The sequence below is a fragment of the Polyodon spathula genome, chromosome 21 (assembly GCF_017654505.1).
Source record: "Polyodon spathula isolate WHYD16114869_AA chromosome 21, ASM1765450v1, whole genome shotgun sequence".
In the NCBI taxonomy this organism is placed as follows: Eukaryota; Metazoa; Chordata; class Actinopteri; order Acipenseriformes; family Polyodontidae; genus Polyodon; species Polyodon spathula.
In genome coordinates this window covers 10,474,314-10,495,088 of record NC_054554.1, presented here as the reverse complement: position 1 = coordinate 10,495,088, position 20,775 = coordinate 10,474,314, and the positions used below count along the sequence as shown (strand labels likewise).

The window sequence follows — 20,775 nt, the reverse complement described above, 5'->3', positions numbered from 1 at the left end:
TCCCAAACAGGTTTGTCATCTTTATGTGATGGTACGGTATAGCTTCAAAGATGCAGAGCTAGGTAGTGCTCAGAAAGGTCTGGGGATTATCACTTCATAATGGGGGAAGTTGTCTGCTCATTGCATTTCCTAATTTTCACACAGTGCCTTCAACAAATGAACAATTCAAATGGTTAGAGTAGATTAATTCAGAAAACTGTTAGTCATCTTCATGACAACAAATGGTATATTTTAGTCATAACCCAGTCTTATGAAGTGTTGTAAATTTGCCACTAATGTCATCAAGACCCTCTTTCTCAAGGTGGGAATTTCCCCAGGACCATACTGATGCAATAAAGGAGCAGCAATTCACAACTCGTGGAGCTACCTGCATTCACGGCACCAGGCAAACACTGGTGAATTCAGACAGAATACACTGGAAATGAGAGACTGCTCAAAGTTATTTTGTGCCCCAAACATCGCATCAATCACCAGACAGATTTTCACATGAACATACTGTATGTGGTAAATGCCTAGTGAAAACAATTTACAATTCTCTGGATAACGTCATGTTCACAGAGTAAATAAATGAGGGTCTGACTTTGAGGGTCTACCCATTTCCTTTTTTAATGTCATAGCACTCGACTGCTCTACCTTTTATTATAGCTAATAAATAACTTTTTGTATATTCTGACTGCCACCTTTAAGCATCCTAAATACAGTACCATGAAAAAGTATTTGCCCTGTCTGATTTTCTGAAATTTTTGCATATATTTGACACCGAGTGTTATCAGATCTTCGACCAAAATATAATATTAGACAAAAAAGATCCTGAGTGAACAAATAACACAAAATGTTGATACTTATTTATTTATTAAAGACAGTTATGCAACACCCAATGCCCCTATGTGAAAAAGTAATCGCCACCTTAGACTGGTTACGCCACCTTTAGCAGCAATAACTGCAACCAAAAGCTTCCTGTAGTTATTGATCAGTCTCTCAAAGCGCCGTGGAAGAATTTTGGCCCGCTCCTTCATGCAGAACTGCTTCAACTCAGTGACATTTGTGGGTTTTCAAGCATAAACTGCTCATTTCAGGTCCTGCCACAACATCTCAATGGGTTTTAGGTATGGACTTTGACTAGGCCATTCCAAAACTTTAAATTTCTTGTTCTTCAACCATTCTGATGTAGACTTGCTTGTGTGTTTCGGATCATTGTCTTGCTGCATGACCCAGCTGCACTGAAAGATGGCCTGACATTTTCCTGTAGAATTCTCTGATACAGAGCAGAATTCATGGTTCCTTCAATGATGGCAAGTCGTCCAGATCCTGATGCAGCAAAGCATCCCCAAATCATGACACTACCACCACCATGCTTAACCGTTTGTATGAGGTTCTTACTGTGGAATGCAGTGTTTGGTTTTCGACAGACATAATGGGGCCCATGTTGGCCAAAAAGTTCCAATTTTGACTAATCAGTCAGTATAACATTGTTCCAGAACTCTTGAGGATCATCCAGGTGCTTTTTGGCAAACTTGAGACGAGCATTCATGTTCTTCTTAGTGAGCAGTGGTTTCCGCCTTGCTACTCTGCCATGAATCCCATTTTTGCCCAGTGTCTTTCTGATAGTGGAGTCATGAACACTGACCTTAGCCGAGGCTAGAGAGGCCTGCAGATCCTTGGATGTTGTTCTAGGGTTCTTTGTGACTTCCTGGACGATGTTACGCCTTGCTCTTGGAGAGATTTTGGCAGGACAGCCACTCCTTGGAAGATTCACTACTGTCCCAAACTTTCTCCATTTGGACAATATGGCTCTGACTGTGGTTTGGTGGAGACCCAGAGCCTTAGAAATGGCTTTGTAACCCTTTCCAGACTGATAGGCATCAACAACTTTTTTCTGGAGGTCTTCAGGAATTTCTTTTGATCGTGGCATGATGTGCCTCTAGAACCTGTGTGGTGACAACTTCACTCTGACGGTAAGGGCCAAAGTTAGTCAGATTTATCTTGGGGAGGGCTGGCCCAAATCAGGCCTGATTATTAACCAAAGTATTCAAACAGCTGACCCTAATTATCCCTTTAATTGGGTTGAGTTATCTAGGGTGGGGCAATAACTTTTTCACACCTGAAGATTGCATTTTTGATTACCTTGCACACCAAACAAATGAAAGAGGCACCAAACTTTGGTGTCATTTTTTCTCTCATACTCCCTCTATATACTACTACAACCCACAAAAAAATCTGACGAAATTCAATGTGAAAAATGTGCAAAAATGCCGAAAATCAGACAGGGGGGGCAAATGCTTTTTCACGGCACTGTACATCTGACATAATCAAATAGCTGCTATTGAAAACTAGCTGCATTGACAAAAAATATGCTCAAAATATTCTGTTGCTAGTTCCCAAGTCAATATGTGGATAACCAAATACAAGAGTAAAATAGAAAGAACACTCCCATCAGTTTGACTTGAGTCTGGGGGAATGCAAACAAAACGATAACGAGGGGAAGCCTTCAAAACAACTGAATCTGGACAGATTTTTTGACAAGACACCATACCTGCAGAATTCCCCCAACAATGACTCCCCTATAGGGAACTGGGGACAGATATCTACTGCTTCATTTCTTATGCTAAAACATCACCATACAGGAAGGAAGACATTGTGGTTCCCATGGCAACTACAGAGCAGGATATACTACAGTACACTGTTCTGCAAAGCTAAATGCTTTAAACCCTCTTATATTCGAGTGCCATTAATTTGAGCTAATTCTGCTATGTCAATTTAATCACAAACTTAAATGCCTGCTAATTTAATATGCAATAAGACTGTTTTACCATTTATCCTTCATTGCAAACCTTAATGAAGTACTGTATTTTTGTGTTTCTTGAAAAATTGATGAAGAGAGTACATGTTTGGATAAAAAGGGTATACAGGGGCTACTAGGAACAAGCATTGATGGGCGAATTACCTCCTCTTGTTTGTAAATATTCTAATTCGATTCTGCCACCCAGTTAAATTTCTATGCCTTAAATGTGCCTAGGTTTGTTGTTCTACATATTTACTGCAATTTGGTAATATTCTTTTTTCTGCACCACACTGTACAGAACAACCTGTACCACAGAGCCTGCTCTACTACATCACCCTATTGCACTTTGATATTCCACAGTGCCTGCTCTACTACATCACTCTATTGCACTTTGATATTCCACAGTGCCTGCTCTACTACATCACTCTATTGCACTTTGATATTCCACAGTGCCTGCTCTACTACATCACTATATTGCAGTGATACTCTGCTTGTAGTGTAGTCTACATGAACTCAGCCTCCCATGAGGAAAAGGGTTTGAAGGGGTTACCTCAGGTCCTCGTATCAGTACAAGAACTCAAATTCCTCAAAATTCATAGTGCAGTTTACATGACCAGATTTCTGAATCTGTTCAGTAATCAGACTTTAACAGAATCTCATGTAAATATACCGTATTGACTGACAGTGTAAAGGTAATTGTAAAGGATTACATTTTTTTTTTATTAAAAAAGGCAAAGTGGAATAATTAGGATACCGATTTTGTTTATTTACAATAGTGCTTGTAAAGCAATCTAAAACAACACAACTAAGACCTACACAGTAGCGTTCATTGCTGCTTTTATCACCACAGTTTGCAAGCAGCAGGGACTGATCTGGACTCCTCTACAATAGACTTAAATGCCACAGCGATAGCTACAGCATGCAAGCATGCTGCAAAGCATCAGTCTGCCATGCTGGACATTTACAAAGATGTCTAGTGTTTGTGATTTCAATTTTAATGTTTAGATTTGTTGGTGGTGGACATCAAGCAGGGTTGCTGGGATGCAAATAGAACAGCTAAGTGGTTAGTGTTGAGCTATAGTGATCAGGAGGTAGCTTAGTCCTGATGAAAATGCTGGGCAGGAGTGCGAGAGGAAGTGGTTAAAGTCTTGGGCACAAGTGTGTTTAAAACTCTCCGAAGACCATGTCACAAATATCTTATGTTGCAAAATTAGAAATAAAACAGCAAAACTACCCACAAATTTCAACACAAAAATTAGATGTAATTTATTATTTATAAATCAAAATTTTACATTACAAAACAAGTGCTGTACTTTAATAAATGACTTGAAAAATTTAAGTTAAAAATTTAAATTTAAGTTTTAAAACAGGCGGCAGAATGCTTTTGGGTCTTTAAGGGTCATGTGGTCATGTCATGTGGTCATTAGCTACTATACTTATATTGGCTTTAACAAAAATAACCAAATAACAAAAACTATGTGTGTATTTAATGCTTACATTGAATAAAGTGTCTGAAACCATCTGTTATTTTTATCATTAATTTTGTTTTGTATCATTCACGATACTTAAAAGAAAAAAAAGAAAAAACACACTACAAGGAAAGCTGCTTAATTCAAATCTATCCCAGATTTAAAACACGCTTAAATATATATTTAAATTAAACAATTTAATATTTTACATACAGTTTTCGTTTTAAATAACTAAATACTGCTGTGGTGACTGTAAAGGCCTTCTATTTTAATGTTGTTCTTTATGAAAGATGGGGGAATATTACCAAATATTTTTGAATGGGCCAAACATTTTCAAAGCTAGAATCAAACAAAGCATATATGCTACTGCCAAGTAAGCAGTGCTGGGAGTCTTCATGAGCATCCAGAGGTCCCAAAGGTCAAAATGCTTCCAACCATCACTTCATTTTTTTTTTTAGTACAGTACGTAATCCACCCAGGTTAATTAACTCAACTGGGATTTTTTTTTCCTCCACCATCACAACTACAGTACCTTCATTAGACAGGGAGACAAATTCAGAACTCTCACTTGATACAAGACATGAAAACAAGCTCCAAGCTTCTGCACAAACATGATTTGTTGTAAAAAACATCACAAAACCTGAAGAAATTCTGATTTCAAAGTGACCGTAGAATGTGGCTCTAGTGCTTTCACGTTTAATACAATTATGTGAGCTGGATAAGAGGACAGCAGCATGAATTTCCAAGAACACCTCAGGTGGTGCTTTAAAAGAAAGCATATGTTTTGTAATATTGTGGGATATAATGGAAGCAGGTACACGTACATAGATCTAGAGAACCTCTTGTTAAATAGTGGTTAGGTTTAGCACTGTCCTGTAATATAGTGCACTGTATCATAATTTGGAGATGAATTACGGCTGCCTGTCTGTATGCCACATTTATTTATTAATTAAATGTATCTAGAGAAAACTTTGTCCAGTTTTGTTGAAATGAATTAAATACATTAGTTATTGCATGTATCATAATATGGGGTCTTTGTCTGTCTATATGTCAAGTCTACCTGCATTTTACACACAGATAATTGCTTTATGATAAAACAGGGATTCCTTTCAGTCCTGGTAGTTTTTGGTGTCTAAAGCAATCATCACTATCAACAAAAGAACAACCCTAACCCTAGCCTCTTTTTCTTCATGTGAGCAACAATTACAATAAAACATTTGAAAGCTATTTGAATCAACTGCATACTGCCATCAAAAAGGTAATTCCCAACCCATTTGCAATTAATACACTAGAAACCCCACTGCTTAATCGAATCACCAGAGCCTTTTGTGATCAAATTATTCCTTTGTGTATATTTAACAGCCAAACAAATATTGTCCTACTGTGCAGCCTAACCACAAATAAAAACACTTGTTGTGATTAGTACTGTCTTCATAAGTCTGTCCAGTATGTATTGATTATGTGTTATTCAGGTAGTGTGAATAAAGTAAACATGAAGTAAGAATGCTATTTGTAGCACTTTTTTGTTTCGTTTTTTTTTTGTTGTTGCCCTTATTTAATCTGTTTTTAGCTATGTGTATAGCGTAGATATACAAGACCACCCACTTGGGCTGTACCACACAGCTGGGAATAATAAGGCAGTAAATAAAACATGAAAGCTCAGACAGCTAATTATGAATATACTGCCAATTCTTTCAGTAATCTGTTCTTTAGACAAGTCACACATTACATAATCAAGATAACAGAAGAACGGTACATGCAAGATTGGCCGAATGGCCTCCTCTCGTTTGTAAACTTAAATTCAAAAATAGCACTTCAGTGTTTTTTGTTGTCAACCGGAAAATAAATATCCACAAATCCGGCATTCATTTTAACACTGTAAAATGATGAGGACAGTTTATGATCCTGGCCACTAGATGGCACTGTGCCCAATGCAAAAATCCAATTGGAAAATAAAGGTAAATATAAAACACATGTTAATTAAGAAATTTAGGATGAGCCCATCCTGGATTTACCAAGAATTGTATTTTGTCTAGTTCTTCAATTAATTATATCCCTGATGACACGTGGCTTCTTGGCCCAAAGGCCTTTTTGTCTGCTTTCAGTGCTGGGATAATATTGGTAATTAGGTGTTGCTTATGAAAGGTGGGATTTGATGAGACGTATAAAAGAAAAATAGAATAGAATCGTTCTCCACATCCTAAATTTGATTTAACTGACTCCACGAAAATAGCCTTATTTGTTAAATACTAAAAGCTATAACCAGTGTTTGTTATTGACAGAATTCTTAATTCCGAGATCCACCTCTACACTCTCCAGATCCCTCTCGGACTCCAGTGCTGGTTTTCATTGTGGTCCTTCCTGTTAACTGGGAGCCTGTCACTGGACTTGTCTGGCTGCAGTGACAGATATTATGGTTGCCATAGTGATGGCAGCCTTGAGCCTATAGCGACAGAACCATACTGTAAATAGATGTCAGCCTACTGGGAGAAAACACCAGGCTTCACAGGCCAGTGGTGACCTAGATTCACTAGGAAACCTTAACACAGAGCAATGGGAAACTGACTGTGTGGATCTGACATCTGCCTACAACATCAACATGTGCACCTGCAACTTTACATTCACACCCATTGTGTCGCAATGCTGAGGTGGAGAAGTAAAATTATGCACATGCTGCATTCGTGCTAATTTCCAAGTGCTGCCATTATGCTAGTTAGGAAAGTTGAGCTTTTTATTAAGGGCGGCCTTCTGGCATGCAAAATTCTTTCAAAATAAATAATAATAATAATAATAATAATATAATAATAATAATAAAGCCAGCACCAAGTATACAAATAACATGTTAAAGATGTACAGTACCATTCTCCACTGGCACATTCGACCCATGAGGGTTTGGTACGGTACGGGTGGTTCTCCACTGGCTATTTGTTGAGCCAAGTGAGAACCAAACTGTGAAACTCCAGTCTCATAAGACATCTGAATCCGGCTGTGAGCCAAGCCAGGAACAGGGTTAAGGATTTTCGTCATTACGTTGCATCAGTCAGTACACTCCAGAAAGAAAAACAACAAACATGGCAGGCAGCGAGTGTGATGAGAGAGAAGTACAGCCTTGGGATGCTGAGGAAGTGCAGGCTGTAGTTTCTCTGTGGGCAGATAGAAGTTTTCAGGAAGATGTGGAGTCACGCCTCAGAAATGGGAAAGTTTATGCCCGAATTTCTGACGATTTGAAGCAAATTTATAATTTTTTTTCTTTTTTAAGTACCCAAACAAAAAACCCCAACTACCTTTAAAATGGTATTATCTTTGACAAATCATATTTTAAAAACTTTCCTCCCGCCCTAAACAGAACTAATAGAACTTTATTAAGTCGATATAATCAGTCAAATTTGTGGATTGTAAAGATGTTTAAACTAAACTTTTAAACGAAACTCCGATCAACTGTATCAGCCCCTAAATTATTTCAGTATGTTATTTATTTGCTTTGTTGTTATTTGAATGGTTTATTGAGGGCACTCTTTCAGCAATGTAAAGTATGTCTGAATGATAAGGTAGTTCTACTTTTTACTGTATTGTGTAGCTAGAATTTGTGAATTTGATGAAAATAAGTGGCTAAGGGGTTGATTTGATCAACCTGTACCTAGGATAAGCCACAGCTGGGTTTTATAAGAGTCCCTTACAGTACTAGGAAACCCACCTGGATTACATCAACCACTTATTTTTAGGAGTAATCACTGTAGTTGAAACAATCCAGGGTGATCCTACAGTGTTGCAAACTGCTTTAAAAAAAAAAAATCAAGCTGTAGTTTTTCATGGTGGGTATAGGTTGATCAAATTGACCGCTAAATATAAGTGGTACGTTTACATGTACTGTCATTAGTGTTAACAAACATACATAAACATGGAAGCTACATTCCCAAAGTAGAATGTGACGTACAGCCGTCAGTGGATAAAATATCCTAAACTAGTTTTAATGAGTTCACAGTACTGTTACCAATATCTGCAGAAATGTACTCCTCATTTTAGAACAGTCTTAAAAGATTCCATTACATATTGCTTGTCCTAAGGGTTTGCTTGTTAAATAGAACTATGTCCGTAACATACAGTACATCTCCCGCACTGTAAATACAAAATTATAGCTTTCAGCATCATGAAAAATAGGTGACTGTATGTACAGACAGCTTCCACATATCTATGTATTCATTATCCACATTACACTTGGTAACATTTATTCATAACTGGTATAACTTGCATGTATGTATAAAGATCAGGGGTCAGAGCCAGGTCCAGTGGTGAAGAACATGTAAAATAAAAAATAAAAAAACCAACAACAGCTTAACCACGGACAAACAAAACAGAAGTTATATACAATTACGTGCATGTGTGTGTTAGATGTATTCACTGCCATGGACATGCGTGTCCGTGTACGGACAAGTTACTGACCCCTGACCAAGATACCTGTCACCATATCCTGTTTCCAGGAATATTCAACCCATGCATTTAAGAGCTTTGTTATGGTGGTCCACCATGAAAGGCGCTATATAAAATGAAAATTGATTGATTGATTGATGCATAGATAATGAAGCTGCTATACACTTATTCCATTATTCTTTGCTATCCATTCTCACTCCAAGGCTTTCTGCTTAAACACAGTCCCAGATATACACATGACCACCTTGGCTCTACTGTCTCAATCATTATGCAGAAGCAACAGCTATTAGCTCCTTACTACATTAAAATTCCCCTGGTTCTTGTACAATACATCGTTGCCTGGCCCTGGCAGCCCCAACTGAAGTTGGAGGGTGTTTATGATATGGTAAAAGCTTGACTGAAAAGGAAGCCTCCTTGTGGCACAAACAAACCACCAGAACAAAGCTCCTGGTTCGCTGATTAATGAGCTATGTCCAGATTTTAATTAGATAATTAACCGACATGCTCAGCAACAGGGCCCACTGAAATATTTAGGTTTCATTTGAAAAGCCAATTAGCTCCTTTTGGTAGTGTACAGTATATGTTGTCTTTTTGATTAGGGAGAGGTTTTGATCACACTTGAAACTAAAGTGTAAATGGTCCTATACAAACAGTGCTGCGCTGCAGTAAATATTAATATACAATAACTCTCTGTGTATACGCTCTCAGGTATGTAGAGGTGCAAACTCAATATTCACCTTGAGGAAATACAAATACACAGCTGACCTTTAAATTGGCCTCTCTTTACAAATCCATGCCCATCTCAAAGAAGGCCAGTTACCTTGATGAGGTAGAGAAGTGAAGGTATATCTCTATTTTATCAAATTTGTGCCAAGAGTTAAGGATTAAACTTGGGACAGTATTTTTATACTTAATCAATCAAATCAATCAATCTTTATTTTATATAGCGCCTTTCATGGTGGACCACCATAATAAAACCCATAACACAATACATTAAATACAGTGGAAAGTGCATAATACATGATAGTAACATAATACATGAAACAGTAGCAGCAACACAGCAGCTAATAGCAGATATCAGGCTTAAAGAGCATGGAAAACAAAAGAGAACAGGTGGGTCTTGATAGTTGACTTAAGGGAGAAAACTAAATGTTAAGGGAGAAAACAAAAGGCACTACTACAGTTTTTGGTTTTTCAGTCCTTAACAAGATTAAGTGATCAGTTAAGGATGTCATTGATGTAAATTTGTCACTGTGGTATTTGAAAGACCTCTAAAGGTTCTGAATAAAGTAATTAACTGCTTGTAATTAGCATGGTGTAAGATCGTTAATTAATCTTGGCTGTTGCATCACAAAACAAAAAATAGCAGAAAACTTGGAATTGTCACTACATTAATTTGTTGTTCACCAGGGAGCTTAGCATTAAATAGAGAAGCTCTCGTATTTTCCGTGTTAATTACCCTACACTACACACACCTGACAAATTGATCATCCAATCCCCATTTTTTTGGGGACTGCAGCTGTGTTTTCAAGCTTTGCTTATTTATTTGTAAACAGTCTGGATTGAGAAAATCGATCCTCAGAAGACTGTTCTATAGCCTGTAACTCAAGCCAGTAATCACCGTTATTTACAGCTGTCTAAGTCCTCAGCACACCGTACCTGGGTTGAGTTTCATGCTGTCACACAAAGATCAGTTAGAATTACTGTGGCAGGTTTGGGGGAGGAGGGGGGAGGGGGGTGTACTTTTCACCTCCAACATCTCTCTCCGAGTGTCATAAACAGATGTCTCCAACCTCCCTGGCACACACACTGGGAACTGCTAGTTTCTGCTGATGTCAAGACTGAGGGATATTGTGTATCGTAAGACTTCGTCTGAAAGTCAGAAAGTAACAAGTCAGATACTAAGAATCTAAGTAAGGCATCATTTATTACGTCTTATGACCATTTGTGGTGTGAACTGTTAGCATATGCATACTATTTGAAAATGTAGTTTTTCATGTTTTTTTCATGGCGGGTATAGGTTGATCAAATTGACTGCTAAAATGAATTAACTGATACAATAAGGAAGCAAAATGCTGCTGGAACTATTAACAGTGGTACATTGAGTAGTTTCCATAAAAAGGATCATCGTTTTTTTTTAAAAGCTTTAGTTTGTTGAAAAGATCAGACATGAGACTACTAAATGTTTTTTTTTTTTTTTTTTTTTTTTTTTTTTTATAGACTTGGAATTTAATCTGATTTTCTCCCCAATTTGAAATGTTGAATTCATTTTATTTCTAACCCGGCTCACTGCTGCCACCCCCGTGCCGACTGGGGAGAGACGAAGACGGACACACACGCATCCTCCTGAGCCGTCAGCCGTCCGCTTCTTTTCACTCTGCAGGCCTGCCACGCAGCCACCTCAGAGCTGCGGAGGACCACGCAGAAAAAAAAACCTTAATCCCTTCCACTGTAGCTACACGTGGCCTCAGATAGAAACCAAATCAGCCTAGAATTAAGGTTTTAGTTTCTTTAGCCACTGAATTAATTTTTTCTATGTTGCAAAAACGACACATCAGATTCAAAAACTAAAACACATTGCCTACATACTGTTTCTTCTTTCGTGTGGTTTTCTATTCCAGTTTGTATGAAATCTAAACACAATGGTCTAACAGTATAGGACAATTTGACTGTATCCAAAGAATTTAGACTGCAAACGGATGAGTTTAGTGATTGTGAAAGGTGTTGGTCTAGTCATATGGTAAGTACTGTACAGGAATGGATTGAAAGGTTGAAGGCTGACGGCACAGCATTACTATGGCCTATAAACAGGGCAGGTACCAGGTACAGTATAGTACAGTACTGGATTTAGTCTTTGAACATGTCAATTGCCCGTACTGGCAGACTGAGACAGAGGCTTGTATATCCTACTCTACCAATGCCTCCAGGCCAAGCTCAAGCTTCCTCTCACGCCAGGTTGCGAATGAGGGATCCATTCAAAAGCTACGTAATTCCTTCTGTGGGCCTTGTGTTTTGTGACAAAGATATATGTACAAACCCCAGCAGAAGATAACTTAAAAGACTATGGTTAAAAGATGAATGTGTTGCAGCTTACTGTGCAGGTCTCCAATTTAAACAAAAAAATAATAAAGCATGTAACAGTTTATAGTAACTGCATTAAAAAAACAGTTCAGCTGAGGAATGGTTTTAGCTTATCCCTTGCTTTGCCTGCATGATTTTCTGATTGCTGTAATCACTTTATTCATAGATCTGTACAACTGACAAGCCAGCAGTTAATACACGATGGTGGTAAAAAAGCTGGACAACACCAGCAATGGAAAATGCCTGAAACAATACGCCATCCATAGGGTTTAAACACTGTGGCAGTGACATGGCAATTTTGCAGTGAACACCACACGTACTGGAACTTGAATGAAATAATCATAGAAAACAGCTGGGTTGCAAATATGATGACAATATCTTGATGTGCACTGTCTAGAGTCCTGCCAACCCACCAAGTCACATGACCTCAATATGACAGCTGTATGATGTGAGGGTTCTATTTCAAGGTTACCAAATTCCTCCCAATATGAAGTGAATGCCTCAAATGGTGGCTTTGGCACTGTAGCAGCCGCAGTATTGCTACATATACGACCTCAAGAGAATTCATTTTCTTGGATTACATCCACAAACTACCCTGACCTACAGAATCACAGAATACACTTGAGTACTGAGTATAAGCCAATATCTAGAAACATTAGGTCTTTATCATCCAGGAAACAAAATGTCACTGACCCCAATATTTAAGCCATCTAAGGTGATAGGTAGAAATGGAGAGTACCTTTACCCAAACAGTTTACATAACACGAAAAACATGAAGTCAGCATTTGAAACAGTTTATTATGAGATATGAGCAGTGGAAGTAGTGACAGCGGTTTGCCTCACAGGGATGCTTTATTATTTTAGACAGACACACTAATAGCACTGCATTCAAGGTAAGATTTACTTATAATGTACTGTATTGCCTTGGCTTTTAGTAATTTCCTTCAGAAAATAAGTATAAAGGCATGGCAAAAAATGATCTATGCAGAGATACATAACACACTTGGATGATGATATGAGTATCACTAAGGAATCTGGGACTTGGACTTGTGCATCAGTTTCCAATGAAATTATCAAAACAAATGCACAGCTATCAGGTTTCAGAGCGGATCATGTAGCTACATGAATTGACTGCATGCAAAAAAATGTCCTTGGTGGTTTGTCTGGGAGCTATGTTCTATCAGAAGTTTTTTTGCACACCATTATTCTGCTGAAAGCAAACCTTTGCCTGCCCAATACCAGAAACCCTGTAAATATGGCAGCCTGTTATTAAGTGAAGGTCAAACTATAACATTGCCCAACTATTTGTTGTGTTGATCATTCATCAGAATGGATACATACTTTATGTTTAGCCCTTGAAATCTTTCATGACAAGCCATTGATGTCCTAGGAGCAAAACAAAGTGACTGGCAGTACATTGCACATGTCACAGTGCTATAGAAGGGCTACAACCATGTAAGAGATACAACAAGGTGTCATGAATTTCACAGAAGTTTTCAGAAGCCATTTTCCATGGCTTATTTTAGAAGCCAACCAGTAGCCACACAACTTAGTCAGAGATGCTTGTTGTTTGAGAAGTTCTCCAACTGTGTTCTGCACTACAGTCTAACACCTCAGAGTTGGACTTTAAAATCGTCTGCACTGCAGCTTAGCCCTCTAGCCCATGTGATACATGATACTTTATACAATCTTTACAGCAATCCAGAACCAGAACACCAGCCACCAACCACCTACACCCTTCGTACCTTACATTCTCCAGACCGCCCAGCTCAGCCCGCCAACCAAACAGTCCCAAGACAACTTGTCTTGCATTTACTGTAAAAAGAAAACACTGGTTTTGCACTTACCGCTGTGCGCACTGAACCACCTAGGAGCGATGTGGAGTGGCAACGCGTCCGCTAGCGACCCCCTGGATCCAAGATACAGCATCCCATCTGTGTGATGCCCGCTGCTCGTCTCGTGGTAGCCGTTACCATGGGCTGAGTCCGACCCGGAGCCTCCTCCGGTCCTTTCTGACTCACCAGTCGCACGAGTGGTGTAATAACCAAACGGCACTGCAACACTGGTGTCGATTCCCATCCCAGCAACCGAGCTGACCGAGCGGCTGCGAAGCCCCATAGCGCCGCCCGTCCGGTAGTGCCCAAAGTGGGCCGCTGGGGGAACCGCGCTATCGTCCGTGGAGACGCCGGGAAAACCTCCCCTCGACCGCCCTGCAGTGCTTTGTTTGCCCCCCATTCAAAACGCCCGTAAAGTGTTGGATAGCTAACACAGCGGTCCTCTTTCAGGAACAGTACAATATGTTATTAACTCCCTATGTCTGCCCGTCTCCGACGTAGTCTAAATCAGCCCAGATCTGCAGACAGTAGATTCTGGACCCACTGGTGGAAATCACAGATCTGACAGAACCAGCAACACTATCCAATGCAACAGCACATTGTCAAAACACGAGAGAGTAAACAGTTATTATATTTTTTTTCTGGTTGCAAAATGAGGTCTAAAAAGCAACACGTTTCCACCTAACCGTTTTTTTCAGCAGATAAAACAAACACCCGCCCAGAACTGCTGCAGTGTTTATCTTCTAGTCCCTTTAAGCACTGTCGTGCAGTTAGCATGCCTTAGCTGTTGCTGTCTGTGGCTTGCTATGTCAGTGTCAGGTTTGTTTTCAACACCCCCGATACTCGGCTGGATTCGGTTCAGTGTGTACCGCTCCCCGATGCGCTCAATCTTTCCAGCCCCAGCTTGCGGAAGACAATAGATTCGCTTATTGCGCCTGTGCAGGCCAGATGTTTTTTTTTTTTTTTTGGGGGGGGGGGGGGGGTGGGGGGACACAGACATATATGTAACTGTAACTGACACGTTTTAGTGTAAATAACGACATACTAGATTTTTTAAATTGAAGATTTAGTTAAAAATGATGTTTCACTGAAAAAGTGAGGGGGAGTTGGCATTAAGATTGTGGACTGTGAATTACGGTGGTTCATATTAGTGGGTATGATTTTTGAAAGCTTAATTCTCATTATTGAATGTATTAGTAACATAAATAAATAAATAAATAAATAAATAAGTAAATGTATACCTTAACAGAAAACATCTTCTGGTAGCATCAGTCAATTCTATAATTTGGTACACAGAAGTATTAATGGGTAATGATCTGTGGAGTGAGGGGTATATAGTGGTATATATAAGGCAGCATTGGCTGGGGATCCTAAGCTCCAGCCCTGAGACCCAGGTGCTTATGAAATGTACTGTACAATAATACTGCTTTACAGATCACAGGAGGATAGAGGTTACATTTCAATTGGGGTCCCTGCAGAGAAGTACAAGTGCAAATTACGTTTGGTTACAAAGGTATAGAACAGTTCAGATACAGTCAGTATAGGGAACTGTGTTTTTTTTTAGGTTCCTAAAACACATTTTTTAAAAAGTCAAGTTTTTTTCCTCCTTTTGTCTGAAAACATATTGTACACAACAAGGTAAACAGTCAAACTACATTTGTGTGAAGATTTTCAGGTTCTGGCCCAGTGGCCCATCTAAAAAAAAAAAAAAAAAAAAAAAAAAAAACAGTTTTTTTTTCATTAAATAATATTGTAAAATGTTTACAGTAAAACACTACCACCAAATGGTCAAAACTTGTAACAACAAAACACACTTAATGAAAGCTATTCGAAAGGTTTATGCGCGAATGCAGAAAATGTACCAGATTCAAAACTTCTTTTTGCGTTCCACAATCCGTTATGCGCTGTGCATAAATGTAATGTATGAATATGTCAATTTCGCTTGAGTGGCAGACAATCTGGGAGATCGTGCCATGTTCTGATATGAATAAATCAATCAAATTTAACAACTATGTCAAAAATTGAAGCAGGTTATATATTGATAGTCTACTGGTTAATTATAGTTTGCAACAACAATACTACTACACTATTACGATACTAATAATTCTGAGCTTGTTATCTGAATGTTGGGTAGTGAGTGGTACCCCACTAACATCGTTTAATTTACTTCAAGATAAATGAAATGTTTGTTCGATGACTAATGTAGCAACATTCATACCACACATAAACTCGGCTTCTCTGCGTTAATTCTTTCCCATATTAGTTAAATCTGATTTGTACCTCTGTAGAAGCAGGCGGCACAGCTAGCGAGACGATAGGATTATTGGCTATCAACACAGTTCCAGTGTCGTCTTTATTTGTGGATTTATTTGACTTATCTGTGTCACTGTGTTTTGGAAGAACGATGAGATGTTAAAGGTGGGTCCCCTCTCTCTTGTTAAAAACTGAAATAAATATGTAGATATTATATGCCATCATTCTATTTGGACATATAGCGTGTGTTTTCTATGACAAATCAAACAAACTATCGATGTTCTATGATCATTTAAAAACTAAATCGACCTCCGCAGTAATCAATAACAATAATCAGTAAAACCGGTAACAGTAATCCCATTTTTATCAAAGTAGTAATCCTGACCTCTTCTTAAATTCTGAAAAACCCAATCGCAACATTTAATCGTGACTAAAAGTCACCAAAATTAGGAAAAACCGGCCCCTGAAATTGAGATATGTGCAGATGGATTTAGTTGGATGCCTATAATTCCAAGCAAATATGCTGCAAGTATTACAATTGCCATGAAAACAATATAGCATAAAGATACAATAATGAGTTCTATGTATCTCTGATATCCGCAAACTCTTTAACGCTACTCTCGCTCCCCTGCCTCCAGAGCCCGCTCCTTCTCCACCCTCGCCCAGCAGTGAGGAAAGACCTTCCTACGAATGTCAAGACTGCCCAGTCCCTGACCACCTTCCGGGGCCTCCTCAAGACACACCTGTTCAGACAACACCTGTAAAACTCAACTCTTCCCTTTTGGACAATATAGCACTCTGCCTTTAATTTGCACTTCTCTGCTCCCTATTTTACTGTATTTAATCCTGCATTTAACCCAATCTGTAGTATTTCATATTTCACTTGCAATCTAACCCTGATGTAACTATCAACACTGTTATCTGCTGTTTAACTGCCCCGATATCAAATCGTAGTGTGTTTTGTATTTGCTGCTACTAGAGCTGAAGTCATTGTATTTTGTATCTTGCTCTTAATTGTACTGTAATTCTTGATATGTATTTTTTGTATACTACTATAAATCGCCCTGGGTAAGGGCATCTGCTAAGAAATAAATAAATAATAATAATAATAATAATAATAATAATAATAATAATAATAATCGTATGATAAAAAGAGCTACAGCTAAAATCTGGTTATATGACTCCTTAATCGCTTTAGACGAGTCGATTATTAGAAGATGTGGACTCTGAGGTGGATTAGTGCTGTCTATACATGAAGGGCGGGGTTGGCGGGAGATTCGAAGCCTTGTAACGCCCTCTTTCTGCTGTACAGCACACTACAGTGCGTGAGTTTTTTTTTTTGAATGGTTTTTATTTATTTTTAGTATATTCAGTTTTCAACAGTTGGGTAGACATGACGACCCAGTCCTACCAGCCGGTGCCACCCGGCGTTGGAATGGAGGAAAACTTCCTTTCGCTGGATGATATTTTGCTGTCTCAAGAGAAGCTGCCGACCCGAACAGAGTGCGCTTTCCCCCGACTGGGCTTCGTGGAGAAAACCAGTGACACCCGCGACATCCCTGAGGTGAGATATAGCAATAATATGTTTTTATCTGTTTCCTTTTAAAAGTATTCCCAGGCAAAATAACAAAACAACATGTTTTGAAAGGTTAGTAAGTCGATTTGTGCATAATTATATGTGAGGGTCATATTTGCCACGATAAATTGGGGGGGGGGGGGGGGGAATGATAATAATACATGTAACTGGGTGAGTGTTAGACAATAATCCGAGGTGGGGGGGATGATAATAATACATGTAACTGGGTGAGTGTTAGACAATAATCCGAGGTGGATTTCTAGTCATCATTGTGTCACATGTTTCTGTTATCTCTTTAGGGAACAAAGATGGAAATGCCCCTGTGGTTGTCAAAGGGTCTGTATGATAACAAGCGACGCCTGGTGTCTGTAGAGCACCCCAAGATTTACCGACAGGGCTGGAGAACAGTGTTTAGTGCTGACCCCAATGTGGTGGACCTTCACAAGATGGGTCCCTACTACTATGGTTTGGGGTCCCAGTTACTGCACTTTGACAGCCCTGAGAACCCTGAGATCGCACAAACTGTGTTACAGGTGAGATCACACAATTAGCCAGAATTGAAATTAAATTCAGACTGCATAGCAGTTTGGACATCAGTTACCTTTATAGACACTACCTGGTTGTGTCGCAAAAATATCTTGTTTAACAGCATTTCAATTGGAAAGCTCTTGAAACTGACCAAAGGAAATATGTATTCAACATTTCATTTTGACATAGACTCAGAATTGATAGATAATTATATTAATAACAATAACAATCTGAAGTACATAAACCTGTCCTGCATTTAACCTTGCAAAACTTGCTTTAACTAATGGCAAGAGGTAATGCAACATCATTGTAAGCAAAATACATATCCATCATTTAGTAAGACTTTCAGCATGTGTGCTAAAGTGCTTTACACAAATAGCAGGGCTTGATGTGCCTAATTCATAGAGAAGCTTACTGTAATAAATACTGTACTTAGAAACTTGGTTGTGTTAATACTCTAAAACTATTTTGTTTCTCCAAGGGAACATGCAATATTTATTCATAAACTACAACAGTCCATTGCATTTGCTGGCGATATTCAAATAGATATAATGCATTATTTGAGAGCACGTCTTTTAATATGTGCATATTATTATCTTGTCTCCTTTCTTCCACCTTTCTCAAATGGCAAGCAAAGCCCAACAACTGCCCTGTGACCAATCTGGTGAATTCAAAGGGTAAATAGGGGATAGTCCATGAACCTACTGTAGTTATTTCACGTATGGGGGTGGCTGAATAACCAACGAGCCCCCATATGGGGTAAGTGGGTTGTTTACAGCTGTCCTTTTTAGTGACATAAACACAGCACTCTGAACTTTCTTTGGATAATGTGTATACATGTATAACATGTACAATGTATGGAAGAGATGGTAACTGTTAACCTAAATTAGGGATTCATCCTGCCAAAATGCAAGTTTGATTCCCACATTAGATCAGTTTTTTTGAAAAAATACGAGTTACGCAATGCTAGAACTCAGCACTTGCTGTATAAGTTCAAGTATGTCAGGAAAGTTGCAATTGCCCCACTTTACTAGTGTGTCATAACAAACAGCTACAGGTCTAAAGGCTACATTTTAATAATACAATATCAAAAGCATTTAAAAAAAAACGCAAAAAATCCCTTTTAATACTGTGTTGTGGGCAAAGGTAAGGTTACAGTATTAGATGGGGAAACTGATGCATTTGGTCACTAAAGTGCAGTTTCTGTTCTTTGTTCCAGCAAATGAAAATAAAACTTGATTTTAAAAGAACAGTTTGCTGTCACTTCAATGAAATGGCCACAAGGTGGTAACCTTGAAATAGACATTGACATTATTAAGCAGTTTGTTGGGCAAACATTAACTCAATTTCATTTTAATTTGTTTGCCAGAACCAGATTCGTGTGATCTTTAACCACTTTTTCCCTCCAGCTGTCTCTCCTATATATATATATATATATATATATATATATATATATATATATATATATATATATATATATATATATATAAAACATTTTATTTTTTTTTATAAAGAAAATGACATGTTGATAACCTTGTTGTGAAGCCCCCCAAAAAATGCCAAAAATGACAACTTTTTTTCTGCTTTTTTTGTAATTTCCTTGCTGACAGACATACATTGGACGTTTCCGGCGCATTATGGACTCCTCGCAGAATGCTTACAATGAGGACACGTCTGCACTGGTGGAGCGGCTCGATGTCCTAGAGAGGTGTCTCTTCCGCACTGGACAGATCGGCCTCAATGACTTCCAGCGCTGGGAGAAAGGCCAGGCCTCCCAGATCACTGCTTCCAACCTGGTGCAGAACTACAGGAAGAGGAAGTTCCCAGACCTGGAGGCCTGAGAACTGATGGGGCCGCTTCTGCAACAAAGAAAGAACTTTGAGACACAAGTAACTTCAGGCTGACGGGTCTACTATACGGCTCTCTGTCTTGTATCTTGTCAATGTAGAAAAGTAAAAGACAAGATGCTACTGGAATATTTTTATGAATGAATAAGTGATCTGTTTTGATATGATGCAGTTGCTGTGCACTTTTCATGTACATTTTGTCTTATTTCTTAAGTAGTAACTTGGACTAATTTGCTTTGTGGTACTTTATAGAATATATTGCAAGAGCTATAGACCTTGTCTCTGCCACACTATTCTGTGCTGAATAAAGACATGTTGAAAACATGTTCTACCAGGATCTACAGAAGGTTTATATGGTCAGTTTTGTAATAAATATTTTAAAGTTAATGTACCATGTTAGAAAACTGCCTCACTGTTTTTCTTTTCTGATGTAGATTTTTTTTTAATTGTATTTAGTTTGGTTTGGAATCCAAGTCTTACCATATGACAACACTGCCATACAAGCTACATTGTATACATGACATTAAGCTTTAGAGGATGCTACCTGCTGAGGTTGCTTAAACCTCTTATTATTTGTGTGGACCTGTTTACAAGAGAAAGGTGCTGTTGACACAGAAGAACATGTTATGCGAGTCAAACCCCAGTAAGTGTTTTTCTGAGAAATCTGCTATTGATGTTGAGGAGGTGTATTTCAAAGGCTCACACAAGACAGACTACTGTCCTTTAGCATTTCAGCTCCACATTGTTTTGTCAGATAAGCTGATTTTCGTTTAAGGAATACAATATTTTTTTTTTTTTAAAGATCATGCTGCCATTTAAAAGAATTTACATTTGGTTGTAACTAGCATATAAGTTATATACAAATCACTGTGTACTTACAGCTTTCAGTGACTGTGTGAATAGGATGGCTTTGCAGGGGTGAGGTCAGACCAGAAGGACGAAGAACAACAAAGGTTAGGGCGGTGAATCTGTGATG

The 20,775-nt window shown here is 38.6% G+C and overlaps 2 protein-coding genes across 2 annotated transcripts in view; one reads left to right on the top strand and one right to left on the bottom strand.

Moving 5' to 3' along the window:
* LOC121296640 (E3 ubiquitin-protein ligase znrf1) overlaps positions 1-14,485 on the bottom strand; it is a 28,935-nt gene extending 14,450 nt beyond the window's left edge. Inside the window, exon 1 of the mRNA XM_041222398.1 lies at positions 13,608-14,485. Coding sequence (XP_041078332.1) covers positions 13,608-13,995 — 388 coding nt within the window. The 5' untranslated portion in view covers positions 13,996-14,485. The remainder of the gene's footprint in view (positions 1-13,607) is intronic.
* Positions 14,486-17,145: 2,660 nt separating this feature from the next.
* LOC121296658 (DNA replication complex GINS protein PSF3-like) lies at positions 17,146-20,129 on the top strand. Its single transcript, XM_041222426.1, has 3 exons — positions 17,146-17,412; positions 17,724-17,957; positions 19,563-20,129. Exons 1-3 carry the CDS (start codon positions 17,242-17,244, stop codon positions 19,791-19,793), a joined length of 636 nt encoding a protein of 211 aa, XP_041078360.1. The 5' UTR covers positions 17,146-17,241; the 3' UTR covers positions 19,794-20,129.
* Positions 20,130-20,775: the final 646 nt, after the last annotated feature.

What these genes read in the sequence shown, in the direction of transcription:
- LOC121296658 (XM_041222426.1), top strand. Translation starts at nt 17,242, where the DNA reads ATGACGACCCAGTCCTACCAGCCGGTGCCACCCGGCGTTGGAATGGAG. An exon ending in ACACCCGCGACATCCCTGAG is followed by an intron (nt 17,413 to 17,723) that starts GTGAGATATAGC and finishes TTATCTCTTTAG; the next exon opens with GGAACAAAGATGGAAATGCC. An exon ending in TCGCACAAACTGTGTTACAG is followed by an intron (nt 17,958 to 19,562) that starts GTGAGATCACAC and finishes CCTTGCTGACAG; the next exon opens with ACATACATTGGACGTTTCCG.